The 26,873-nt window shown below is 35.2% G+C and overlaps 1 protein-coding gene across 1 annotated transcript in view; it reads right to left on the reverse strand.

The window, feature by feature from the left end:
• Positions 1–10,255: 10,255 nt before the first annotated feature.
• Positions 10,256–26,873, reverse strand: part of nompC (no mechanoreceptor potential C) — a 103,786-nt gene continuing 87,168 nt past the window's right edge. Inside the window, exons 27-29 of the mRNA XM_090384425.1 lie at positions 24,518–25,871; positions 20,495–20,626; positions 10,256–10,386 (exon numbers count right to left, since the gene is read on the reverse strand). Of these exons, the coding sequence (XP_090240551.1) occupies positions 10,256–10,386; positions 20,495–20,626; positions 24,518–25,871 (1,617 nt within the window). The remainder of the gene's footprint in view (positions 10,387–20,494; positions 20,627–24,517; positions 25,872–26,873) is intronic.

Here is a 26,873-nt window from a genome sequence, read left to right on the forward strand (position 1 = left end):
TACTTTCCTTCAAAGGGCATGTCCTTTGATTTAAATCAACTTTTAACTGATATTGTAATTAACAAGAAAAATGGCTGAACTGCTTTTGGAAATGATGCAAAGCATTTCCAATTTATGACAAGAAGAAATTTTGAAAGCTGTCAGTTTATTGCTCCAAATGTTATTTTTCATGTCCATGGACAATTTATATTTCTGTACTAATTTTCTGTTGATGTGTGTAATACCACAAATTTCTTTTGTTCACGACTGTAAAACACTTATGGTTATTCAATGCTTTAGGTGGAAAATTTATTGAAGCAGTCACTACACCATTTCTTGTATATTACAAAAATTAGCTGAAGTTCATTGCGGTGTTGTTTATAAAATTTCTTTTTAGGAATTGTTATTTCCTGACAGGGAGTTGTGCTTATCTGCACACTGTCTGGCAGCACTGCTGAGCAGTGCTGTTTTCGGTTCAGTTTTGGTTTGCTTATTGTTTACATGCATTTTGTATCTAAATGATTAAATTTAGTTTACCATGTAGGTAGCTTCAACTTTTTTTTTAGTGGCAGAGATTAAATGAGTTAGCTGGTACTATGTAGTAAATAAGGTGAAAAGCTATTGGAAACTAAATTTGACATTCTAAAAAGACTGAATTTGGACTTGTGCTAGATTTACACTGCACTTACTGCTTTTGATTGATTTGAAAATCAACAAAATTGTAGCAAATATTGTAGAAATTTTATTTATATATATTATTTATTTATTTTTTATTATTATTTTTTTATGAAACTCCCAAACACAAGAAATATTGGAACCTATAGTACTTAGTACTGTGCTTGGGTTGAAGGTTGAGAAGATGATAGAAGATACTTATTGACATTAGACTTGAATTTCTACAAATTGGAATTTTCAAGAAATATGTATGAATGTAGGTGGTTCCAGAAAACGAAAGTTGAATGAATAAATGAGGCAGAAGAAAAGTTGGTTCTGTGAGTTTGAAGTTGGACATCAAAAGAATGTTGACTGATTGCAGCTGGTCTTGGCACATTATAGCCCTAGTTGCTAATGTACCAATAAAATCTAAACCAACCAACAAACTGATTGCAGCAAATGATTGGACTGCTTTTGAAGAGAGAGAGTGAGAGTGGGAATTATAGAAGCCAATTCAGAACAGTGCCCATGGAAGTATCTATAGAAAAGGCATGCAGCAGATACAGAACAGACTCATCTCTAACATCTGTTAGAGATGAGTTATTGATTAACCTAACTGCCCTCTTTTGAATAGAATCTAATAGCCTGAGAAAGGTTTTGGGGGCACTATCCCAGATGCTGGAACAATGTTCCATGGTAGGGCAGATTTGCAATTTGTACAGAGTGAACAGCTGTTTGGAAGAAAAATAATGCCAAGAGAAAGAAAAAACCCAGTTTTTTAGATGCAGAGGAAGCAATATTTGTAATGTGCTTATGCCAAGAGAGATAGAGAGAGATTAGAAGTCAGGTTAATCCTCAATAGAGATATAAGATCTTGCCTAGACAGGGTGTCGTTGAAAATAAGCATAGCAGCAGAATTCTTTTTGCGAGATATAAGACAGGACTGAGTTTTAGAAGGATTGAAATCAACTAAGTTTTCTTTGACCCATTGGAGAACTGGAGATCAACATGTAATGAATTGGTAGTGGATATTCAAGAAATTTAAGCTGTTCATACAAGGCAAGGTTTCTCAAACTGGAAGGTAGAATGCAATGTGCTATCATCAGCAAAACAATGTATAGCATTTCCAGTCCATGGAAGAAGGTCATTAATATACAAGAGGGAAAGAGTGGGAGAAAGAACTGAACCTTAGGAACACTAACATTAGTGGAAAAGTTATAAGACAGAGAGCCATCTGCCATCACCCACAGTGTACAGTCAGAAAGAAAACTAGATATACAATTACACAAAACAGTTGGCAAACCATCAGATGGAAGGTTATTTAGAAGTCCTTTATGCCAAACACGATCAAAAGCCTTTGAAATGTCAAGAGCAACTGCTTGAGTTTCACAAACTTTTCCTTTGAATTTGTCCATAGATGGGTAATGTAAGCCAGAATATTGCCAATGGATTGACACCGACTGAATCCATACTGGCAGTCGTTGATCAGACAGAAGGTTTCTAGATAGTTTACGAGTTGGCGGTTAATTGATTTCTCCATTACTTTAGAAAGAGTAGAAGTAATTACAATGGGATGATAATTGGATGGGAGGGATTTGTCACTCTTTTTAGAAACTGGCTGGATATGACCAAATTTCAAAGTGGAAGGGAAAACACCTTTTGAATAAGAAAGTGATAAAAAAAAAAAAGACAACACAGAACAGGAGTAAATTCAGGAGCAGAGGTTTTAAAAACAAGTGGAGATACCATCAGGACCTGAAGTTTTCTTAGCATCGAGATTGTTCAGAATCCTGATAACCTTTTGACGGAAGACCACAGGAGGCATTGAATGGAGAGTACTGGGAATGGTGGGAGGTAGTTTACCAAGATCATCAATGCACAAGTTGAAAAAAAATATATAATGCTAGCAGGTCAGCTTTATCTTTGGCTGAAGAGGCAATAGAACCATCTGGTTTTAACAGAGATGGGCGAATGTTGCGGCCAGTAGCTTTGGCATGAGACCAAAATGCTTGACTACAGTTTAAACAAGAAGCAAATTTTCTACTTATAGTCTGTTTGAAATGTAGTTTGGACTTATTAATAACTGCTTTACAATTGTTGTAAGCATTGTAGGCAGAAAATGAACTTGGAGATTTGGATACAAGCCAATTATGATATACAGCATTCTTCTCTTGAACAGCCTTAGCACATTTATTGGAAAACCAAGGTTTAGATAAAAGACGAGATTTTAAAGTAGTGTTTAATAAAGGATTTCATCTCTACAAGAATAATTTCACTGATAACGATCTGAGCAAAAGTTGACGTCAGAAGATTTGAAATTGTAATCAGACCAAGGAAAAGAAAAAAAAGAAATCTCTCAGATCATCCCATTTTGCATTCTTGCAATGCCAAACAACATGCGGTTGATAATATTCACTTGGGAAAGGCACCATTAGAGAAGAGACCATCACCAAGTTGTGGTGTGAGGCTGCCTAGAGGACCACTCACTTCAACCATGTTCTTAGAAGGGTTTGTGAGAAAAAGCTGAAGCTTATTGGCTGAGTGGTTAGGATTGTATGGTATTCTGGTAGGTAAATGAACAATCTCTGACTGGTCATTAGTATCTTCAAAAAGGCCTATGGGGCTGGGTAATTCCATATTGAAATAATTACACTCAAACACCAGCCAAGCGGTTAAAATTTTACTATAAAATAAAATAAGATATAAAATAAAATAAATATGATACAAATATCGGATAAACTAGACTATTACAATAAATTCAATAAAATAGGTTACAAAATTAAAAACAATGCTAAAATCGTTAAAATATACTAAAATACCAAAGCTTTCAGAGACCACTGTCTCCTTCCTCAACAGTGTACTATTACTGTTTGAATCACGTGTTTGAGTGCCATGGGCCTGTTACTTAAGGATGTGTTGTGCCACTAATAGTACACTAGTCTCCGAAAGCTTCGGTATTTCAGTATATTTTAATGATTTTAGCATTGTTTTTAATTGATATTTGTATCATATTTATTTTATTTTATATCTTATTTTATTTTATAGTAAAATTTTAACTGCTTGGCTGGTGTTTGAGTGTAATTATTTCAATATGGTCATTAGTAATTGCAAAAGCCTCAGCAACTCAATCGGCTGAGTCTGTGTGACTAAAAAACAGAAGCCAGCTGGAGTTGTAAACATTAAAATAACCAAGTAAAATTACCTCACTGTTAGGAAAGTTTGACTGGGGAAAGTCAAGTTTCAAAGAGTTCCAAGTGGTTAGTGGAGTTGGTAGAATGATAAAGGCAACAGATGAATATGACAGAATGTGGTTAGAGAGATTTTAATCCAGAGAAGATTGAAAAGAAGCGATTCTAAATTACTAAGTCTCTGAGAGGGAATATTAGAATAGACATATGCACATATTACCTTTGAAGAAAATAAAAGAATCATATAGCAAATAATTTAAACAACTGAGATGAGCAGTGGTTGAATTAACCAACCAATAACTGGGATTCTCTCAGCAAAAGTACATGAAATTTGGCAGACTGTAAGCAGAAATTGAAATCATTGAGATTAGAACTGAGCCCACGTATATTTGTGAAATGAACGAGGACGTGTTTGGAAGGTTTAGATCTTTCTGCAGATAAGTTTTCTGTTATTTTGACAATTCATGGTGTATTCAGAAGTAAGAAAAGGTGGCAAGGACATGCTATATGAAGATAAAAAATTTTTGGATGTGGCTCATACAGCATGATCTTAGAAGGGTTTGAGAAAAAGCTGAAGCTTATTGGCTGAGTGGTTAGGATTGTATGGTATTCTGGTAGGTAAATGAGTAAGAATGCATCCATCTCCTTGACATTACTTGGTTTTGATAATTCACCCAGCATACACACTACTCGGATTCACTCCTATCACTATATGGCAGAGTAGAGGCAGTGAGATTATACACTAGCTGATCTCAGAAGCCTCCTAGAGAGTTACCAGTAGGTTCGGTCTGGTGGGCTATTGGCTGGCCTGCAAACACAGTTTTAGAGCTGTACCCTTGAAACATAAGGAAGATTGGATCTCTCCATGATGTCTATCATAACCTCAAAAGACATCAATCATACTGCATGATGGAAGAGATGGGGGTTGTTGGCACTTTGTTCTGGAGACCAATAAGCAAAGTGGTGGCATTGCACCAGTTGATGAGAGTCATCTATCACCTGGTATTGCCTGGTGACACAGAAGGGGGGCATTCCTCCATGTGATGTGACATCATGTCTTGACTCCTGCTTACATTGATTCGCACCTGGGTGGTCACCTCCAGTATGCTAGGTGCCATATTTCAGGACATGGGGCTTATACCTAGGGTTACTAACAGTACAGTTACACCATCATGAAAGTGCAAGCAGAGAATTTGGCTGTCACAGACTGACTGGATTTTGCTGAAATTAGGTCCACTTGACTTGGGTGTCACCCAAATATCAGTTCCATCAGTGTTTTAGACTCCCAGGTAGCAAGCACAGCTTGGTATACCTGACAGAATGCCTCAAGGACCAAATACAGTATACTTATGATGTTTCATAATTTTAAAGTATGCTTTCTTGCATTTTTTGAACATATACAGCCACTCCCCAGCTAACGTAATACTCAACTTACAGAAATTCGACTTTATGTACCTTTTTTTCCGGCAGGTGTAAACTTAAAATAAATCGGTCAGCTACTGAGTGCCAGACACTCAGGATGAAGGGTCCATAGTCATGAATGGTCGTTAGTGTAGTATCTCAAATTGAGAGCTTTATGGTAACTTAAAAAAGTTTCTGTTACCCTGGCATGGCCAAACCTGAGGAACTAACAAACACATTGTCTGTTTGAGTCTTTCCAATTGTTGTGAATGACAAGAGTGGGAGAAGCAACTCTGACTTCTTCCTGGAGAAGCGAATAAAGTCTTTGGGGAGAAGGGACTGGCAGGTGAGGGTGTGCAGGACTCTGCGCAGATGCCTCCCCACCACCACTGCCTCAACACTGGCTCTCTGAGTATCTCCTTGCCGGGACAACTCCAGCTTTGAAAATTGTTAAAAAGTATCGCGCTGAAGTCAGATTTGTCAATAATAATATAGTAGCAATATGTTACTAGTCATTCCCCAGTTATGTAAAACTCGATGAAGTAAGAAGTCCTGGAACGTAAACCTACGTATGTCGGGGACTTCTGCATTTTTGGATTAACTAGTAAATCGATTATCCGGGATTTGTTTTTTACCATCTATCCCAGAAAATCAAGAATCTACTGTATATACAAATTTACAAAAGTAAATTTGGGAAGGGGAGAAAAGACAAAACAAGGCGAAGATAGCGATAGGATTTAGGATAGATGGAGCATTCGTATCACCTTCATATTACAGTAATAGCTTTACGAACGGGGAAAAAAATAGAAAAAGACAGTATAAAGAAAAAAGGTGTAAAAAAAAAGTCATTAAAAATACTACTGAACTTACTGAGTGTGTAAGGCCCAACCTTAAAGAAAGGGTTCTGGTATAAGCAAGCATTAGTAAAAATGGGTGTTAATACCATAGGCTTGTAGAGAAGGGAAATTGAAACCAAATCAAAAAGTTACCTGGAGTCATTAAGTAGAGCGGAGGAGCGATGTACACAGCCAGGAAGCAAAAGGGAGAAACAATGACAGGTCACAGTATTTTTATAGATTTAGATTTAGAAACAGATAGGGGTGACCTCTATCATTGAAAAAAATATATTTTTTGGGAAAGATGGCCTAAAAACATGAAATGGAGTAGTCCCCTGATGAATTTCCTGCTATGTATCATATTTTCATCTACTATATTCAGATTATGCATATTTGCCACCCCCTGATTCGATCTCTTGTTAAAATTGCCTTCACATATCTGAATATAGTGTTATGTATTTATTTATTTACTTGTATATATATATTTTTTCCTCAGTCCCAGTTCATTTTTGCACTAGGTTTTTCAAATTGTTTTACCTGTTTAACCACCACTTCACTTCCACTTTCTACTATCCCTTAAACTTCTCTTAGTTCTGGCACCTTGTGGACTTTTCCATTTTCACAGACACTTTATTTATTCCAAAAGCCACACAGTATTTATATCCTTTTGTTTCCTCTACTGCTGCTCTGTGCGTTTTGGAGCATTAGACATACTATAACTTTTGTTATTTTCCGTTTTCTGCTTATTCTGCTTCTCAACTGTTATATATTACTATTATTTATATATATATATACAGGGTGTTTCAGTTAAACGTTTCAGAACTTCTAAGAGGGGTAGGGTATATCCTGACAACTCGAAATCATATAGCAATGTGGGGTCGGAAATGCTTTCCTGAAGCGGTGTTGTACACAGAAGCACCATAAAAAGAAAAGAGACCGTAAGTGAGAAATCGTTTTAATAATACATGAAAAGAAGCAAAAGGTACATGGATTAAAGTAAGTGTTCGAAGTTTCTTCCACGGGCTACAATGCACGCCTCACATCTCCGACGCATGGACATCCGAACATTCTGGAATACTCCAGGCGAATTTCGAATTTCTTCGGCAGCTACTGTGATTCTTGCAACCAGCTCCTCAGCATTGTCAACAGGGGTGTCATAAACTAGCGATTTCATATGACCCCAGAAATAAAAATCAAGACATGTCGGGTGACCGAGCAGGCCAACGCACGGGACCACCACGTTCGATCCACTGTTGACCAAATGTGACATCCAGGTAGTTACGAACATCTCCGCTATAATGGGCAGGGGCTCCATCGTGTTGGAACCACATTGTCTGTTGCGTCGATGCAGAAATCTGTTCATCTCTCAAAAGTTGTGGCAATACTTGCTGCAGAAAGATCAAGTAGATAGGTCCGGTTAGACGATACGGTAACAGGTAAGGTCCGATGAGGTGATCTCCCATAATACCGGCCCATACATTGACCGAAAATCGAATCTGTGCTGCACGACGTCGTATTGCATGCGGGTTCTCGACCGCCCAGATATGGTCGTTATGCGTGTTGAAAATTCCTTCCCTTGTGAAGGATGCCTCATCGGAAAATAACACTTCAGCAGGAAAAAGTGGATTTGTAGCACATTTTCCAAGGTACCACTGTGCGAAAGCAATACGAGGTTGAAGAAACTTCGAACACTTACTTTAATCCTTGTACCTTTTGCTTCTTTTCATGTATTATTAAAACGATTTCTCACTTACGGTCTCTTTTCTTTTTATGGTGCTTCTGTGTACAACACCGCTTCAGGAAAGCATTTCCGACCCCACATTGCTATATGATTTCGAGTTGTCAGGATGTACCCTACCCCTCTTAGAAGTTCTGAAACGTTTAACTGAAACACCCTGTATATATATATATATATATATATATATATATATATATATATATATATATGAAAAATAAAAAAAAATTAAAAGACAATAGGAAAGGTATTTAAACAGAAAATAAAACAGTACACAGTAAAATTCCTTGTATATATTAATGCCATCTAAAATATTATGTTTTATCTCCTGCATGATAGATCCATAAAATTAATCACTTATCTTTGATCACAACAACATCACTTTTCCTTGCATACTCAATCTTTTATATAAAAATACCCAATAATCTCTGCAGTACTATCATAACCTACTAGAGAACAGTTCTGGACACATGTACAAGTAATAAAAGCATGGTTTAGAGTAGAATTGCTTGCAGAATTCCTCTCAGAGTCATCACTACTGAGTCATGCTGTTATCTTTGTGCTTAGTATAATTTTGATTAAAAAAATAAATTAAAATTACAATGTTATTCTTACACACTACAGTAATACTTTATTAATTATATAGTATTATGTACTTACAGAATTTTGTAAAAGGAAAAAAAAAAGAATGTGAATTGTCAGATCATTATTGCAAAGCATGAAAACTCTTGCCTAGTACAAGTTTATTATTTTCACAGTAGAAAATGCCTTAACAGACACTGTCATCAGGATTTTGCATTTAGAAAAACAAACTGTCAATGGCATGTATTCAATTTACACTGATGACTTCTAGCCTTAGTGCTATAAAACTTTGGTCACTCCTTTGCTTTTGTGCAGAAACAAACAAACAAACAACAGTAAATATTTTATTAGTATCTTTAAATATTTCTTAACTTTTTGGCTTGATCAATAGCTGAGGGTTTATCTGTAGTACAGAACTGCATAATGACAAGTAAAATAAAGTAATTACTAAAAATCTACATATAATTTGGCTGATGCAATCTGTGCAAAGTTGGATACTTTAACTGGGCATAATTATAGACCTGATATAAAGGTCCTGTTTTGCTGTCTCTGCATCAGCCATCTCTCCCTATGATTTAAATAAAATAGTATTCAAAATTAACCTATGGCTGCAGGCAATTAGTTGAATGACCGCATGTATTAACTTGCAGACTCCATTACTTATTATGGTCTGTAGTGCATCTAGAAGTTTCATACTGGATACTAAATAACATTTGAAAGTAAAAGACAGTTCTCATTAACTTTCTTCTTTTGTTGTGAATGTACATCTAGTAGTTGAATTTATGGATATGAAAATGCATTATTTTTTCAAAAACAAGTGTGTTTTTAATATTATAATATTATATTAGCAACCAGTACACTTTTTTCACAGCAGGTGTGAGCATTTGATTAACTGAAACTTGCCTTTATTTAAACATCTATGGCAGATTCATAGTAGAACTGACTGCTTCAGAAACTTTAAGTAAAGCAAGGAATATAAACAAAATGATTTGCTAAACTGATGTATTGTATGGTGTTATGTGGGTACTCATAATTCACAAAGAGAAATAGACTAAATAAAAAGATATTCATATTGTATATTACATCAACTATGAATGCTTTACATATACTGTTAATAATAATAATAGAAACACAGTTGACTTAATACTGGCATTTCACAACCTATTAGATTTACAACTTCTTTTATACTTAAATTCACATGTACATATTTGTTTTATATATTTTTTTAAGAAATATATGCTACAATATTTTCATAGAGTACAAAATTTGCTATGCTTTCAAAGGTATCAAACCAGTTATCTGAGTATGATTGAAAAAAGTTTTCTCAAAACACTTTTCTTGAAAGTTCACATTCTAGAAGAACCACAGATGAAATTACACAATGTCATGACTTTGTACATAGATGCAACTGAATTAATTTACAGAAATGTTAGTATATAAATTATAATTCAAGATATGGAAGCTTAATCAGTAGTCTCTTGGAGAAGTAATATACATTATTTACAAAGGCTGCTACTCCAATAGTACTTAGGCACTGATTTTAGTTTTTATTTCCCTCTTCCCTCTAAAAGATGCTAGGGTATTTCACTGAAAGGTACATTATGAAATAATGATGAACTTCACTGGAACATCTGTTTAATATAATTGTTTTTAGAAAACTCTTAGCAAGGTGGTTGATAAACTGGACTGTAGTTAGTTATACAGCAAACTTTCTGTATCATCTCCATCTCCGAGCAGGTTGGAAAGTTACTGGGGCCTTTGCATATTTCCTGGAACTAGTACTTCCCTCACCAAACATTAAGGTGTTTGAGAACTATATGCCAGTTCAAAACAGGTCCACTGTAAAGGTTAAGAAAATAAATATTTAAGACACATTTTTTTCATTCACCTGCGCGGACTTCATCAGAAGCTTGAAGTGTGGTCCGATCACAGGTCACTTCTAGATATTTAGCAACAATTGCTGGCCAGTCAACAACTCTTGATATTGGTCGATTGGCAGTTAAGCTGTTTACTGCAAAAAAAAAGTATTATAACCCTTAGAGGAAATATGTTTTCTAGAAAGGGAGATATATATATAATATACACATTTGATAGTATATAACAGGATTATGATGCTCAGTGCGTTCTACATTGACATCAATATTTGTAGAAGAATAAGAGAAATTTACCTCAAATGATATGTAGAACACTTCTGTATAATACTCTCCAGAAATTAAAATGAATAAAAGATTACAGTAAAAAATCAATTTAAAACAATTCAAAAATTAATTAAAAATTCAAAAAACAAAATTTTTTAATTTAAAAAGTTTAATTTTGAAAAACAAATTTCCTTTCTTTTTAACTATATTACTCAATGTGGCAAGTACTAGTTGCTTTATGCCTGAAATTTTATGATTTAAATTGACCCTGGCAAATTTTGAAGGCAATATTTTAGGAAAGAAATATGATAAATTTGGGCTGAGTATCTTAGTGTTAATCTAATGTATTTTTCACCAAGATGTTCAAAAAACTTCCCATAATTGTGTGCATTGGGTTATGCCTTGAGAGAAAGGAAATGAATGAAATAATCAATAAGAGTTTTAAAATATGAATTTGATGTAACAGAGCTATGATGCTCTGTTAAATCAAATTTTGCCAGCCGGGGGGGTAAAAGCGCCTGCCTGGCAACCCAAAGGTCGCGGGTTCGAATCCCGCCTCGGGCTTGGATCAAAGTACTGCAAAAACCTTGGGAGGTGCATTATGGCCACAGAAGCCGATGCGCCAACAACTACAAAAAAAAAAAAAAAAAAAAATCAAATTTCATTCCAAAGGAAGGAAAATTTTTTTTCAAAATTTGTTGAACTTTTTGAATTAATTTTATTATTATTTTTTTTAAAATTATTTTCAATTAATTTTTTACTGTAATATTTTTGTGTTCATCTTTTTATTCATTTTACTTTCTGGAGAGTTTTCTGGTGTTCTACATTTCATATTGAGGTAAATTTCTCTTGTTCTTGTACAAATAATGTACACACTGTAATAAATGTGGACAAAAGCCCTTAGTCAGGCATGTTTTTCAGACACTCTACAGTATGTTTAACTTTGAAGGATATGTGAGGTGGCAAAGAGACTGCATGGATTTCATCAATTTCTACTTCATCTACTCAGTCCACATACCTGCAACTTTCTACCTTTCAAAAAATTTTCTCTGATCTCTCCATTGAAAATTCAATAAATTTCTGTTAGTTCACACAAACAGAAAAAATACAAGATCAGGTACAAAATGATACTAAGTCTGTTTAATTTACTGGTAATAATAGCTTTTTGGTGCAAGGGTGCCACAGGCTTTTGCTGCACTGGCCAAACAAAAGAATAATAAGATAAAATATATATATATATATAAATTTTAAAAATCTTTGTGTATTTCTTCTTCATTGAGCTGACCTTTTGAAATTCCCAAGCTGTCAGCCTCAACTGCCTGTGGAGGTAACTTATTCCAGTAATTTAGAGCTCACTGGCTAAAAGAAAACTAACCATCACCCATATCTCAATCCTATGGTGGGGGGCAACAAGTTGATTGCGATCTACCATTCGATCGTGGCTTTAATTTCGGTCAATCACAAAGAATTTTAAATATATATATAAAATAGATTAGTCAAAATCTAAATATTATTATTATGAGCCCCACTGCATACACTTATTACAAGTCCGTTGAACCACGTGACTACTCTTATTGCCACACAGCTGCTAGGCACAGAGTGTCCACTTGCTGAATTACTCCCAACATGCCCATTGCTAATAAAATTGGTACTGGTTTGAAAAGATTAATTTGTTGAGCGTAGTGAGTTCATTTTGTGTTTTTTGGTTACTATTCTTTGCATTTTGGTTACTATTATTTTAATTACTTATGTATTGTTAGCATAGCGAGTTAATTTTTCATTACATTTCGGTTACTATTATTATAATTATTTATGTATTATTATTAGCATAGCGAGTTCATTTTTCATTACATTTTGGTTACTATTATTTTAATTATTTCTGTATTATTATTAGCATAGTGAGTTCATTTTTCATTGCATTTTGGTTACTATTATTTTAATTATTTCTGTATTATTATTAGCATAGCGAGTTCATTTTTCATTGCATTTTGGTTACTATTATTATAATTATTTTTGTGCATTATTATCTTTTTTTTTTGTATTTATCTTCTGACATTATGAACGAGAAGTGCCTCTCATGCTGCCATTATGAAGAGAAGTGCTTCTCATGTAATAAATCTGGAGTGCAATTATACTGATTTCTGAAAGAACATTTAAGGTAATTATAATTGATAGCGATCATAATTGATGGAACTTATAAGTACTTGGGCTTTGAAGGTAAAAATTTATTTAAGCCTGGATGTAACTGATCTTAACATTAAGATTTTTTTGTATTTTGGGTGTTGGTTCATTCTCTGCACTTAACCCAGGTACTTCATGCAAAGTATCACTCACCAGAGTCGTTTCTGTGTTGGGCATGGCTGAAAAACATGGACTGAACACCTCACAATGTTGAAGGAGAAACTCAGTATTCAGCCAAGCAAATTTAATAAAGTTTTCCCTTTCAGTGCTTTCCTTTCCTTTCCTGAATACATCCAGGCTTAAATAAATTTTTACCTTCAAAGCCCAAGTACTTATAAGTTATAGAGAAGGAATCTCAGTTTACCAAGCAGAAAAACCCTGAAGCATTTAATGTTGAACATTGCTAATAATCCAGGATTCTGCCCTGTTTTGCTGAATTGTTTAAGGAAGCAAATAACAGCTATACAGGAAAAAGACAAACTGTGCATACAGCGAATAAACAAAGTGCATTATTTAATTGTGAAGATGATGATGCTGCTGTTCTTCTTGGCCTCTTAAACCATACTAATACTTTGCCTGAATTGGTTCACCAGGATGCTAGTGAGCCAGTAAGTCTCACTGACAAAGTGAAAGAGTCAGAATCAACCAGGTACAGTGAGGATGTGGATATTTCTGATGAAAATGTACAGGCATATATCTCAGGTTACCTAGTCAGAAATATTTTAAAGAGTAACAATTGTGAAACATGTAAACGTTTACTATTTAGGCCCCAAAAGATCTTGATATTGAAAAATTATTGTATTTTAAAGATTTTAATATAAGGAGTATGGATTGAAATGGCCATCAAAGGAATTGTTGAATACAATGATATGTGTATCAAATATTTTATTTTCTGAAGTTGATTTCGTATTTCATAAGGAAAATTTTGTCAAAAAACATGTTTCATTGACCTTGAGTGGATTCAGAACCATAAGCACAAAGATAATATGCAAAAAGTGCTTATTCAGTCTTTCTTGAAAATTATGTTAAAAAAAAGTGAAAAATGTAAACTTGGCTTACCAGTCTAGTCAAGCATCAAAATCCCTTAAAAAAATTGAAATATGTTAAATACATGTAACTGGGAAATGTTAAACCTGTGCTGTGAAAGCTAGAGGGAAAAATTGTGTGATGATTATTTTTATTAGAAATCAGTTGTATCAAAGCAATATTAACTGATTAACTGACTATTCTGAACTACATAAAACATGAGAAATCGACAAATAAGATACAATTTCATTTCAATTGGATGGAATTCTATTGTCTGGTAAACTCCAAATCACTGAAGCTTCTTCTGGTTTTCAGAGACATTCCAAAGTAATCTTCAGAATATCTCTGAAAACCAAACATGACAATTATAAAAAATATCTGTTCCTTTTTATTTAAAAAAAAATAGTTCAGAATTGGCATCATAGTTAAAAAAAAAAAAAAAAAAAGATTCTGATATTGTTGAAGATGACAGCTCCCACTTGCTTTAGTGTAGTGATCTGTCCAGAAGAAAGTCTTAATCATGTTTCAGAGTCTTTATCTGTATCAGTATCTTTCTTACAACTCCCATATCAAAATTATCTGAATTTTGATGTTGGACGCTTTTTTTTTGTTGTAAAGCTAACTCAAACAAATAGTGATCTAAATGAAAGAATGCTAAATTTTGTTAAAGAAAATAACTAACTCACCAATAAAACAGTCAAAATTTAGTCACATAATTGTATTCCAAATTTTTTCATTGATTCCAGATTCTTTGTATTTTTATGTAGTATACAAAAAAAAAAAAAAAATTATTATTAAATTTCTGAAGTTGGTTAACCGCTATATGATGCAGTTCATTTCATAGGATGCGATAGCAAATGTAAATAAAGGAAAAGAATTAAAATTAAATCTCAGAAAACATATAAATTACCATATATATACTTGAGAAAAGAATTTAAATTAGAAGAAAGAAAAAAGGGGGGTAGTGGGGCAAAAACAGAGGTTTGAACTGAGGATGAAGAAAACAACTTTACTACACTGCTATCATTACTGTTAATTTAGGATTACCAATATATTTACTTATGTTTATATTTCGTTATTCTTCCGTCTTTTACACTGTCTTTTTTTTGTATTGGAATAATAATTAATTGTGAATATTTCATACTAATAATTGGTGAATATTTTACCCCAGGGGCTCACATCTGGTGAGTATGGGCTTGGCAAACCCACACAGTATCATCCACCAGCAATTATTAGCCAGCAAAAGGTTAAATACTAAAAGTGTTATGGACAAAGCTTTCAAAATCGTGAATTCCATCAGAGGACAATCTCTTCAAAGGAGACTTCAAAATGCAACTCGATGAAAATTAACCAGATCTGACATTACGCACAGATGTGGGGTGGCTAAGTCGGAGTAAGTTTCTACAGAGATTTCAAATGCTGAATGAAATTAAAGAAATTGTTGATCAAAGGGGAGATGATTATCAGCATCTACAGGATACGAAGTGGTTGTGTGATCTGGCTTTTTTTGCCATATTTTGTCAGTAAATTAAGTGATCTGAATTTGGAATTACAAGGAAAAAATAAAAATGTGGATGACATGATTAGTAGTATTTCTGCATATAAATATCAATTTTTGGCAATGGCTAAGGATCTCAAAGAAAAAAACCAAAAAAAACCGATCATTTGCAAAAATATCCTGTTTTTGAATTTAATAGTGAGAAATATGTTTCTTAAATTTAGAAAATTGTGGATGATTTTGAAACTAGATTCAGTGATTTTAAAACAGTTCAAGACATTGTTCAATATATTTCTTATCCATTTAATGTTGACTAAGTTACAAAACAAATTGCAGAAAAAATCGCTGAGATTTTTCACATGGTGAAAATATTACTTGAAAATAGTAGTAGTAGTGGCATGTGATGCAAGAAAGGAAGTGTATGAGCGTATGCAGCATCAGCCAAAAAAAAAAAAAAAAAATCACACCATTCCCTCCAAATGCCTGTCCAGTTCCTCCTTAAATTTATTTAATCTATCAACTTCCACAACGACAGATGGAAGTTTGTTCCAGCAATTAACCACCCGCTGACTAATGGCAAATTTCCGCACATCTATTCAACATCTGTCTTTTCTTTTTGAATTCATGCCCCCTTAGGTTCGTAATCTGAACAAGTGGAAGGATCCCATCAGAATTCAGCGTGGTCAACTCATTCAAGGGTTGAGCACATTAAAATTCTTATATTGAAATTATTACAAATGAAATTATTACATTGCGAAACGACATCTTCCTAAAAGCCATCAGAAAATATGTTTGCCGAGAAAAGTACCCAAATGTAAAAACATGCAGTGAACTTTTAATTAAATTCCTGTTTTGGTTCCACATATCTATGTGAATCGGCCTTTTCGTACTTGAAACAAAAAAAGAAGAATCTCGCTACTCTTACGTACTTGCATGCACAAGATTCTTTACGGTTGGCCTTATCACAGTATATCGATTTTGAAAGCTTGGCAGATGACATTAAGATACAAACTTCACATAAATTAAAAATTTAAATATTTATGAATTTAAAATAAGAAACCTGAATCGTATTTAACTTTAAAATTTATAAACAATATTTTTCAATACGTGTTGATTACCCTTTTTAACCATGTGCAATGAAATTCTTGAGATAGTAGATCGCGGCACATTTTGAAGAAAAAGTCGATCGCATCACAAATTAAGTTGGTCACTCCTGCTATAGAACATAGGATTGAGATATGGCTGATTGAGCTAGAATATTAGAATTAAATGTTGAGGTCCTTTAACCATCATTGGCTTGGACAGTGACATCGTAATCCTAGATGACTCCTACCTTTGGGAGTGTAGTGTTGGACATGATGAAATAACAGTCACATGGTGAAGTTATACAACTTTCACAGTGCATCACAGCAGATTGTCAAGAAGCACCTTGGGCACTGACTTCAGTACTTCACCCAATAATGTGTCCATTGCCTGCAAAGATGCCTCTGATGCTTGAGCCCACTACATAAGGTACTTTTGAAACTTTGCTCATATTATCTTCTCTAGGAATACAATTTGTGGTACCTTGACAGTTTGTCTCTTTCTGCCTTGGCTTATATAAGCAGAGGGTGACATACAGGTGGCGGCATACTATTGAAAGAATGCAGTTTCTAACAGATGTGTGGTTATCCATTTATTTTTGTTCATAGGTTGCTTTATAACAACTAAATATTTGCATCAATTAATGGTTTGTATGGATTTCCAGAAAATTTATTGATAGCTTTCTCAAAGAAACATAATCATCAGCCATTTTCAATCCACTGCAGGATGAAGGCCTCTCCAGCAACTTTCCAGTTCGTTCTGTTTTGTGCAATGGCCATCCATTTACTACTCACAAACTCATGAATTTCATCTATCCATCTCCGCCGTTGTCTTCCAGGTTTTCTTCTATTTCCTCTTGGGTACCATTCTGTTATTTTCTTAGTCCATCTGTCATCATGTCTTCGAGCTATGTGTCCTGCCCAAGACCATTTTAGTTCTTTAGTTTTGATAAGAATGTCCTTTACTTAAGTTTGCTGCCTAATCCAATCCATTTGTTTCTCTTCTTATATAACAGTCTGATTCCCAATATAATTCATTCCATTCTTTGCTGTGTAGTTCTCAGCTTCTCTTCCATTCTTTTGGTGAGTGCCCAAGTTTCACTTCCATAAGTCATGGTGGTGAGTATACATTGGTTCATTATTTTACGTTTCAGACAAATTGGAATATTGCTCCTCAGTATGTGCATATATTTCCTGAATGCCATCCATCCAAAATTTATTCTTCTCTTGACTTCCAACTATTTATCATTATTACAGCTAATGACTTCTCTCAGATAAGTATATGACTCCACCCTTTTCAATTACTGCTCCTTCAATCATTATTTCCCTTTCTGTGGCATACTTGTTCATCATTACTTTTGTTTTAGCCATATTCATCTTTAGTCCAAAATCCTTACTAACTGTGCATAACTGATTAAGATTTTCCTCTAATTCTTTGGGATCGTGGCTTATGACCACAATGTCATCTGCAAATCGGAAATGGTTTAGGTACTCTCCATTCACATTGATTCCTTTCTGCGACCAGTCTAATCTGAAAGCTTCCTCAAGGGCAGCAGTAAACAGCTTCAGAGATACTGTCTCCTTGTCAAACTCCTTTCTCGATTTTAAATTTGCTACTGTCTTTGTCTAGTGTGAAGGAGTGTTCTCATATATTTTCTTCAAAATCATAATATATGGGGTATCTATGCCTTGTCTTTCCAGTGCTCGAAACACTGCCTTGTGCTGTATGGAGTCAAATGCCTTTTCATAATCCACAAATGCCAGGCATAATGGTGTTTTATATTCATTTGTTTTCTCCATTAGCTGTGATATTACATGAAGGTGATCCATAGTTGATAATCTTGTCCTAAAGCCAGCTTGCTCTTTCTGTTGATTCTCATCAAGTATTCTTTCTAATCTGTTAGTAATGACCCTTGTGAACAACTTGTAGATGTGGGATAACAAGCTAATTGGTCTATCATTTCTGATTTATCTCCTTTCTTATGCAGCAAAACTATGATTGCATTATTCCACTGCTTAGGCGTCACACCTTTTCTAATGCATTTTGTGAAGAGTGTTGCCAGTTTTTGTGTCATGTCTCTTCCTCCCAATTTTAAAAACTCTACAGTAACTTCATCTTCCCCTGGGGCTTTCTGATTCTTCATTTTCTTCAACGCATGTTCTACCTCATCAGGAAGAATATTGGGTATGTTGTATGTGTTGCTAATTTGCAATCCATATTCCCCACTGTTGGCATCATTTCCTCGCTCCTTGTATAATTCTCTATAGTAGTCTTCTGCTATTTGAATTATGCCTTCTCTGCTATTTATAAGTACACAATCGCTATTCTTCAGTTTCAGTATCATTTGTTTTTCTGTATTACTGCTCATGACTGCTGATTTAAGTCCTTTGTTTTCCCTTAATGCTTGTTCTACTTTTCTTGTGTTAAATCTTCTTATGTTCTCTGAGTCTCTTTCTAATGGCTTTGCATAACTCAGTATACTCAATTTTCTCCTTATCAGTGTTTATCTTGCTCTTCATTTGTCACCTTCGGTTCATCATAACAAGTGTTTCTTGACTAACTTTTTCCCTATAGGTTTCTTGGACTTTATCACTTTCAGAAAGTCGTAATATTCCTTGTTGATATCTTGGTCCTGAGCAGTTGGCAGAAGCTCAAACTTGTTCTTAAGTTCCAGTACATACTACTTTTTCTCCTCTTCAGTTATCTCAAAGAAACAATGCATATAAGTAAAGCTTAGTAAGGCTTATAAGTATTTTGTCTTATTTGATTTTAATATTTTCTTTCTGTCCACTTTCACCTTTTTATGTACACTTTTCTGCTCTGCATTAATAAACAATACTGAAGAGCAGCATTTTTGTTTCTTCAATTACTGTTATCAGTCAGTTATTGTTATCACTAGCAGTCTAAAAGTGATCAAAATAAGTGGTGTCCACCCTATAACGATAGCTGTATTTAAAATAAATTGCCATGATGCTTATAGGGCAAATGTTTCAGTGTTTGTTATATTTTTTTTACACATTGAGAGCATAATTTCCCAATTCATGAACATTTGATCTTACAACAAGTTTTGAATGACAAATTTGGATGAGAAAAAGTTTCTGAGCTCTTAAAAAGTTTATTAGCTCAGTCTTTTTTTAGGAACTTTTTTTCGTCTTCAGCAACTAAAAGATATTACCTTTTGAAAATAAAATGAATGAGAATGAAATACTTTTTAACACTTGCTTATGTAACCATGTTGCATATGCACTACCCTACCAACAGTATTAGGACACTCCTGTCTGGAAATCCATGATTTTCAGTGAGCAAAGTAAATAGGGTGTGGGCCCATCTTTGGCTCCAGCGACAGTATCAGTTTGTTGTGGAGCACTGCAGTTCACTTCCTTTAAGTGGGCAGCAGGAATTTGTCCATTTCCCCTTTAGTGCAGTTATCAGTTCAGCTGTAGAAGATGATTGTATTGGCTGTGCTGGACTGCTAGCAAAGTGAATTGTTAAGTTTTTCTCGGACAAGGTTTCTGTTGAACTGTATGGGATGGAGCACTGTGATGGCACATGGTAGGCCCCATTTGAATATAGCTTCCAGAGTGCAGGTGTGACGAGATATCCGTTTACAATTTGGTGATCATGGTTTTTGACACTAACGCCACTGGCACTGTGTCATGACCCGGTCTCCTCCAAACTGTAGCAAATGGTTTTGCCTGATCTGAAGATAGTGTAATGCAATTCATTGTCTCATGTTTCCTTTATTGCATGGTCTAGGTACTACTGCAGGCAACATCTGGCATCCTTTGGTGTGTTGTGGAACTTGTGAACAGCAGCATTGTTAAGAAAGCCTGTGCCATGCAGAACTCTACTAACTGTGGATGCCCATGAGTGTCTCAAGTGGGACACTTATGGATATTCATGTGAATATTATGCACTCCATAGGGCATAATATTAACATACCAAAATGTAAATTCATCCATTTCCACTAAATAGAGTATTGATTTAATGAGAGAGATGAGCAAGTAACCATGTAACGTTATTATTTTATTTTGTACTGAAAACTGAATGTTGGAGATATATATATATTGCTACAACTGGTATTTTTTTTTTTTTTTTTTCACTTTCCTGTTTTAACAAAGATTTTGAGATTTAGCAAAACCAGTTATACATTTGGAATCAGAACCTTTTTAAATAAATGTTTTAGTACTTACCAACTGGCATTATCTGTTGTGAGTGCCTTGTGAACCTTCTTTGCCAAGCTGGTGGAATAAGACGAGGAATTTCGGCCCTATTGATAGCAGCTTGCCTTTTCCTTCGTAAAACATTGAAGTTAATCTTCCTTCCTGTTTGGGAAAAATTATGAAACAGTAACCTTATTTTGCAATTTATAAATGTCAAGATCAGCAAGGCTCAATAAGTTCTACATTATATATATATATATATATATATATATATCAGTAAACAATAGAATAAGAGGAATTACCTCTATATTGACCTTAGAACGCTTCAATTCAAATGAATATAAAAACTAACAAATGAATTCACGCCCGAAGAAACATTAATGATCCAATTCACTCGGAATCGAAGGTCTAGAAGCTCCAACCTAACCCCAAAATACATCAAACTACCAATAAATATCCACGAACGAAATAAGACATTTTGTTCTTTAATAAAAATTAATGAGAAAACAATTTCGAACATGATATAAAATAATTTTTTGCTTCCCTGAAGCGGACAAGGCTTTAAAGGAGGGGTGGGCAAGAGAGGGCCCGCGGGCCACATCCGGCCCGCGACGATGTTGAATCCGGCCCCCTCGGTAAATGCATAAATATAGAAAATCCATACCTGACTACACTCGCCGTAAACGTTCGGTTCAATCGGGAATCGCGGCCAGTACAACTAACCAAGTGAATCTACGCAGCTTCAAAGAGTTATTTCCTAATTATTATTGTAGCATCGATCGAACGAAGTTCCTTTGGGTTTGACTTCTTATTGAAAAAAATAATATTGGTGCGAGATATTTTATGTTTTATGCCTTTTCTAATTATTACAATTTTTAATTTAATATAATTTATAGCCCGTAAAATGAGCCAATTAAAAAAAAAAAAGAAAAATTGATGCCGAATGCCGCATTTTCAATGATAATTGGACATTCAGATATTTTTTTTTAAAAATACATTAATAATTTGGTAATTCAAGTAATATAACATTTTTTAGGTTCTGATTTTTTTTATTAAATCGTTCAATCTATTCCGGCCCGCGTCATGATACGAAAATTTCATTCGGCCCGCTGACGAAAAAAGTTGCCCACCCCTGATTTATATGATGTTCATTTACAAGTAATTTAATAAATAATGTAAGTGTATGCATTTGTAATGAAAATGTAATTTTCTTGTTCTTCCTTACACAAAAAGGTGAAGTAAGTATAAAAAAATTTTGTTGGGGGATGGGGGCGCTGATTTTTTTTCACACAGGTGTCAAATATCACCGATCGCTCCTGGATCTACACAACCTAGCCAAAATTCTAATCCGGTCGCTGATAGATGTCATTGCAGTCCTTTTCCGATTTGTTTGTAATAATTGGACTTTGTCTCTTTAGTCATGCTGGTACCAAATTCGTTCGGTGGAAGAATTTTTTTTTTTGTGTCATATATTATATTGTATGCGTCATATTTTTTACTTCAGTTTTCTTCTTTCCTACACTGTGAGATATGTGAAACTGTGTGGCTGAGCACTTTGTGTGTGTTTGGGGGGGGGGAGGCGATGATGGGATCAGTTTCAGGTTTTAAGTGGGTGGAACATATTCTTTCCCTTATTATTAGAACTTTCTTGAATCCTATTTCTCTTCATCGCTCATAATGGTTAGTAAAGGTATATGTCTGACCTTCACGTGGACAGTACATCATATTTGTCACCCACTTCCTCCTGACATAGATGTGTACTAGGAAGCAGCTTTCTTGCCATTCGTCACTTCCAAGCATCAAAGTGGACAGAAACAACAAACATACAAGCAATAAAAAAATAAAAAAAACTATCATATGGTTACCTAAGAACAACCCCACTCACCCACATGTTATTATTGTTGGGTTTTTAGGAGCATCGGCAACTACGACCATGTTTGTTCGGTGGAGAAATTTGTTCCAAAAGTTATTGTTGGTGACTCTATTGTCAGGGAGACGGGGGGCGTATACTTTTTTTAAGAATAGGTGGAACGGGACCAGGGGCAAAAGTTGATGACGTAGAGCAGATATCATCTTTTAAGGGAAAAGGTGATATTCTTGTATATGTTGGCACTAATGACTTTAAGAGTAAGAGATCTGTAGATTTACTCAACAAGTACAGTTCAGCGTTGGAAAAAAGTCTTGAGTTAGGGTTGAATGTGAAAGTGTCTGCAATTCTGCCCAGACATGATAGGAAGGAGTATATGATGAGATCCTTGTCGATCAATTCCAACCTGGAGAGATTGTGCAAGGCTCACGGGGTAGAATTTTTCTTAGCCTGGTCTGTGCTTGTTGACAGGAGAGACTGTTTCTACGGGGATGGAATACACTTAAATAGAAAGGATAATATTTTCTGTTGTAGCATCAGACAATATTTTCCGCGGATAGCATCAGAAAGTATTTTCTGATGCTATCGTGGCAGCGTTAGGTGGATCAGAAAACTGCTAGCTTGTGGGGGGGGATACACAGACTCAGGTAAACAGTGGCTGCAGGCAGAGGCAAAAGTGATTCTTGCATTGCTTCTATTAGAATGAGCAACACCCTGGAAAGCATGGAAATGGAGATTTCCAGTACTGCTGAAAGTCAGTGGAACAAGTAAATACATGGGCTGTGTTAGAGTAACTAAGAGTAGAAACAGGTGCATGTATACTTGCATGCACACCAATGCTGGAGTTAAAAAATTTGATTAGCTTGAAGTGCTAGTCAAGACATCAAAGTCAGATATTGTCGGGATATCAGAGACATGGTGTCACACAGACATAAGCACTGTGCAGAATTGGAATTTGGGGAGTACAATGTGTACAGAAAGGATACAACAGGAAGAGGGGAGGGGTTATGCTGTTAATTAAGAAACATAAAATCGAAGGAAGTGCATCCAATTGGTGTTGGTGGACAATGCAATGTTGAGTCTGTTTGGTGTGACATATGCACTGGGAAATGAAAAATGGAGTCACTGGATAAAGAAGCACTGCAGGATCATCTAGACAAGACTGCAGTAATAATTAAGACAGCATGGATTTGTTAAAGGGAGGTCTTGTCTGACCAATTTGATTGGATACTATGATGTGGTCACAAAGGAACTGAATGCCAAAAATAATGTTTATATCATATACTTGGATTACAGGAAAGCTTTTGATACCGTTGCAAATGGAAGACTGTTGTACAACTTGGAGAGGTATGACATTAAGGTCATGTTGCTGCAATGGATAAAAGGATGGGTGAGTGGGAGAAGATAGAGTGTTATTCAATGGACACTGCTCTTCATGGACTAATGTTATTAGTGGAATCCCCCTGGGTTCAGTGTTGGGCCCATTGTTGTTTTCTGTATTTATCAATGATATTGATGAAGGTATATCAGGTTTAATGTCCAATTTTGCAGATGATACAAAGGCTGGCAGGGTTGTTAACAACAGTAAAGACAGTATGCTAATCCAACTGGATCTAGGTAAGTGGGCAATTATGCTGACAAATGCAAAGTACTGCATATGGGTAGCAATAACCCAAGAGAAACGTACCAACTGTGTGGTACTACACTCAGGGAAGTGTAAAGTGAAAAGGACCTGGGGATAATTGAGCATTCAAATATGAAGTTCGCTGAACAGTGCAGATGGGCTGCCAGGGCAGGTCATGGAGTCTTATCAATGATATATAGGAATTTTGCTAGCAGGGAAGGGAGGTGATTATTCCATTGTACAAGGAAATAGTTCTCTTAGGGGCCCTGCGGCTAAGCAGCCAGAGACAGAACACAGCACTACTTTGTCACAAACCAGATCAGGCAATGATCAGGCCACACCTAGAGTATCGTGTACAGGAAGTTAGAGTGGAAGAAATAAGGCGGATTTTCACATTAATTTTTCTCGTCATTATTTGACGCATTATACACTAGTTTTGAAATGGAAAAGATGAGCATTTTATATTTATAAATACATGTATATATAAATTATCATTTGAAAAAAAATTGTAAACTACTATAAAACAAAACAGGCATTGTTTTTATATCTATTTTATTCTTACCTGCCATTTTCTTTGGTGCTTTGCATATAAAACTCCCGGTAGTTGTAATTAGATTAATAGGAGATGGTGCCGGAGATGTTTTATTCATATTTCGAATCAGTTTGGCTCTTCCAAATTTCCATTCTGTATCAGACTGTGCCTGTATGCGCTGATAAGTGTTGGACATCATGGCGATCAACAAATTGATAAGGACAACCACAGTTACCATCATGTAAACTCCAAACACAATCTTCATAATTATCCTCGAGAAAGGAGGGTTTAAATGCATTGGCGGCATTAGATCTGGTTCCACAAGACCAAAAAGGGCAAAGAAGAGCATTTCAAATGTATCTATGGGCGATTGAAATACAACGGCAAATGTCAAATTACTTCCACCTGGTGGCTGATTGACGGGTTGGTAAATGGCACATAGATGTAAAGAGAATCCCGCGAGAAATATGAGTAGTATGGCAAGGAAGCGCAGTAAATCCTTAATAAGGTCTCTAATGATGACTGTCCATGGTCCAAAAAGGTGATGGAATGTTAGAAAGTTTAGGAATTCAACAAAACATAATAGCAGCGCTACAGCGAGAAGTTGGTTTCGGATATAAAGCAATATAAGTCTAGAATCGTCAGTCTGGAAGAAAAATGCTACTCCGTGAACGCATATGCCGAGTATGCTGACCCCCATAATAACCACTTTGATCCAACCGAGTCCCGCTCTGTCTTTGGGGTTAGTAATATCAGACACTACCATTCCAATGAGCCAGATAACAAACAGCCACTCATGAGGATGAGGCAGTAGGTGGGTGGACTTCCATAATGGCAACCATGGATTGACGACGGTAATGGTCAAAAGTACGATGAAAAATATGTGGGAAACGAGGTATGACATGAATTTAATGATGGGTATATTGGCTAAGCGATGTCCTATTGGAAGTGAGCACACAATCCATGTAATGGGGCAAACCAAAAAAGCACAGAAGAGCAACATCATTTTCCACGTTGCCCACTGGAGATTTCCCATCCACAGATCAGTGAGGTACTTCTGAACTGCCGGATGTGCGACTACCTCTTTCTGTTGAAGTTCAATTAATACATCCAGGAATGGCGTGTTTCGAGAATCCACGGCACGTAGAAGAGTTCCGGTATTGTACGAGACTGCTGCAATACCTAAAAGATCAGATGCCATTCCTTCACAAAAGATGGCCATGGTTTCTAAATCTCTTGCGCGATCTTTCTCTCTTAGAGCAAGGAGTTGATAATTTCTTGCCATCTTAGCCGATGTTTCGATGGGTGCTGCAGACACAAGCACGAACTCAAGCACTGGCTTGTTTGCATGGTTTTTCCCGCAAACCATGAGATCCACGAGAAACTAAAAGAAAAAAAAAATATATATATATTAGTGGAATGAATTAATAATAACAAAAATGTGAAAATAATGCTAAGAAAAATGTTAATCAAATATTATTACATGCATCAGAGCTAAAAAGGCTTAGGACTGTTTTATATTATTCCAGATATTTATTATTTCGATATGTCCATAATTTCTTCAACATACTTTATGTTATCCAGTCAAAAGGGAAACTATAAATTTGGGATTCCCGCATAATTGCCAAACATGGGAATCTTTAAAACTATTAGAAAATAAAACGCAAAAAGACAGCAATACCAGATATGATTAGGTAATCCATCTGCAATGAAGTGAAAGAAAGAAACTCTCGAACTGTGTCTGTTAAAACTAATGAATGTGTAAATTTGAAGTACAGATAGGCGATATTGTTTGTAAGGATTGGAAGTAAAAGAGCCGCATTAATTTTATTTCGAAGGATTTAGAACATTATGGCAGCGAATAGAGCACTGTTATTTATTATTCTATGGAACGGTGAATCAAGGATTGAAGCTCCTAAGGAAAGTTCAACAATTCAATTAAAGATTCCAAGAAAAATTCAATAATTAAAATCAAAGTTGTTTGGGAAGCTGCAAGTGGAAGTATAAAGGCAACAAACGCATATTATGATTTATTTTAAAACAATAAATGAGGAAGGAAATTATTCAACCGAGCTAGTGTTTTGCACCTCTATTTGATGTTTATATTTTGGGCTTTATTTTTCTAGAGAATATGCTTCCAATTAATTGTCTCCGATTACAATCCCAATTTACACTTTTAGGAAATATGAACTTATACTTTCTGTATTCTTTGAGAGAGTGACTTATTATTTTTTTTATGCCATTCCCTAATCAGCTACACGTTTCGAAAATGCTTAACTTGATAAAAAAAATTTTTTTTCCTAGCCTTCGGGTCAGACGAAGGATAAGATCATAAATATTTCTAGTTTTTTCTTATTCTTCTGGTATGAGAATGGATCAGGAAACT

The sequence above is a fragment of the Mastigoproctus giganteus genome, chromosome 11, assembly GCF_048544385.1.
Source record: "Mastigoproctus giganteus isolate SK-2022 chromosome 11, ASM4854438v1, whole genome shotgun sequence".
Classification (NCBI taxonomy): domain Eukaryota; kingdom Metazoa; phylum Arthropoda; class Arachnida; order Uropygi; family Thelyphonidae; genus Mastigoproctus; species Mastigoproctus giganteus.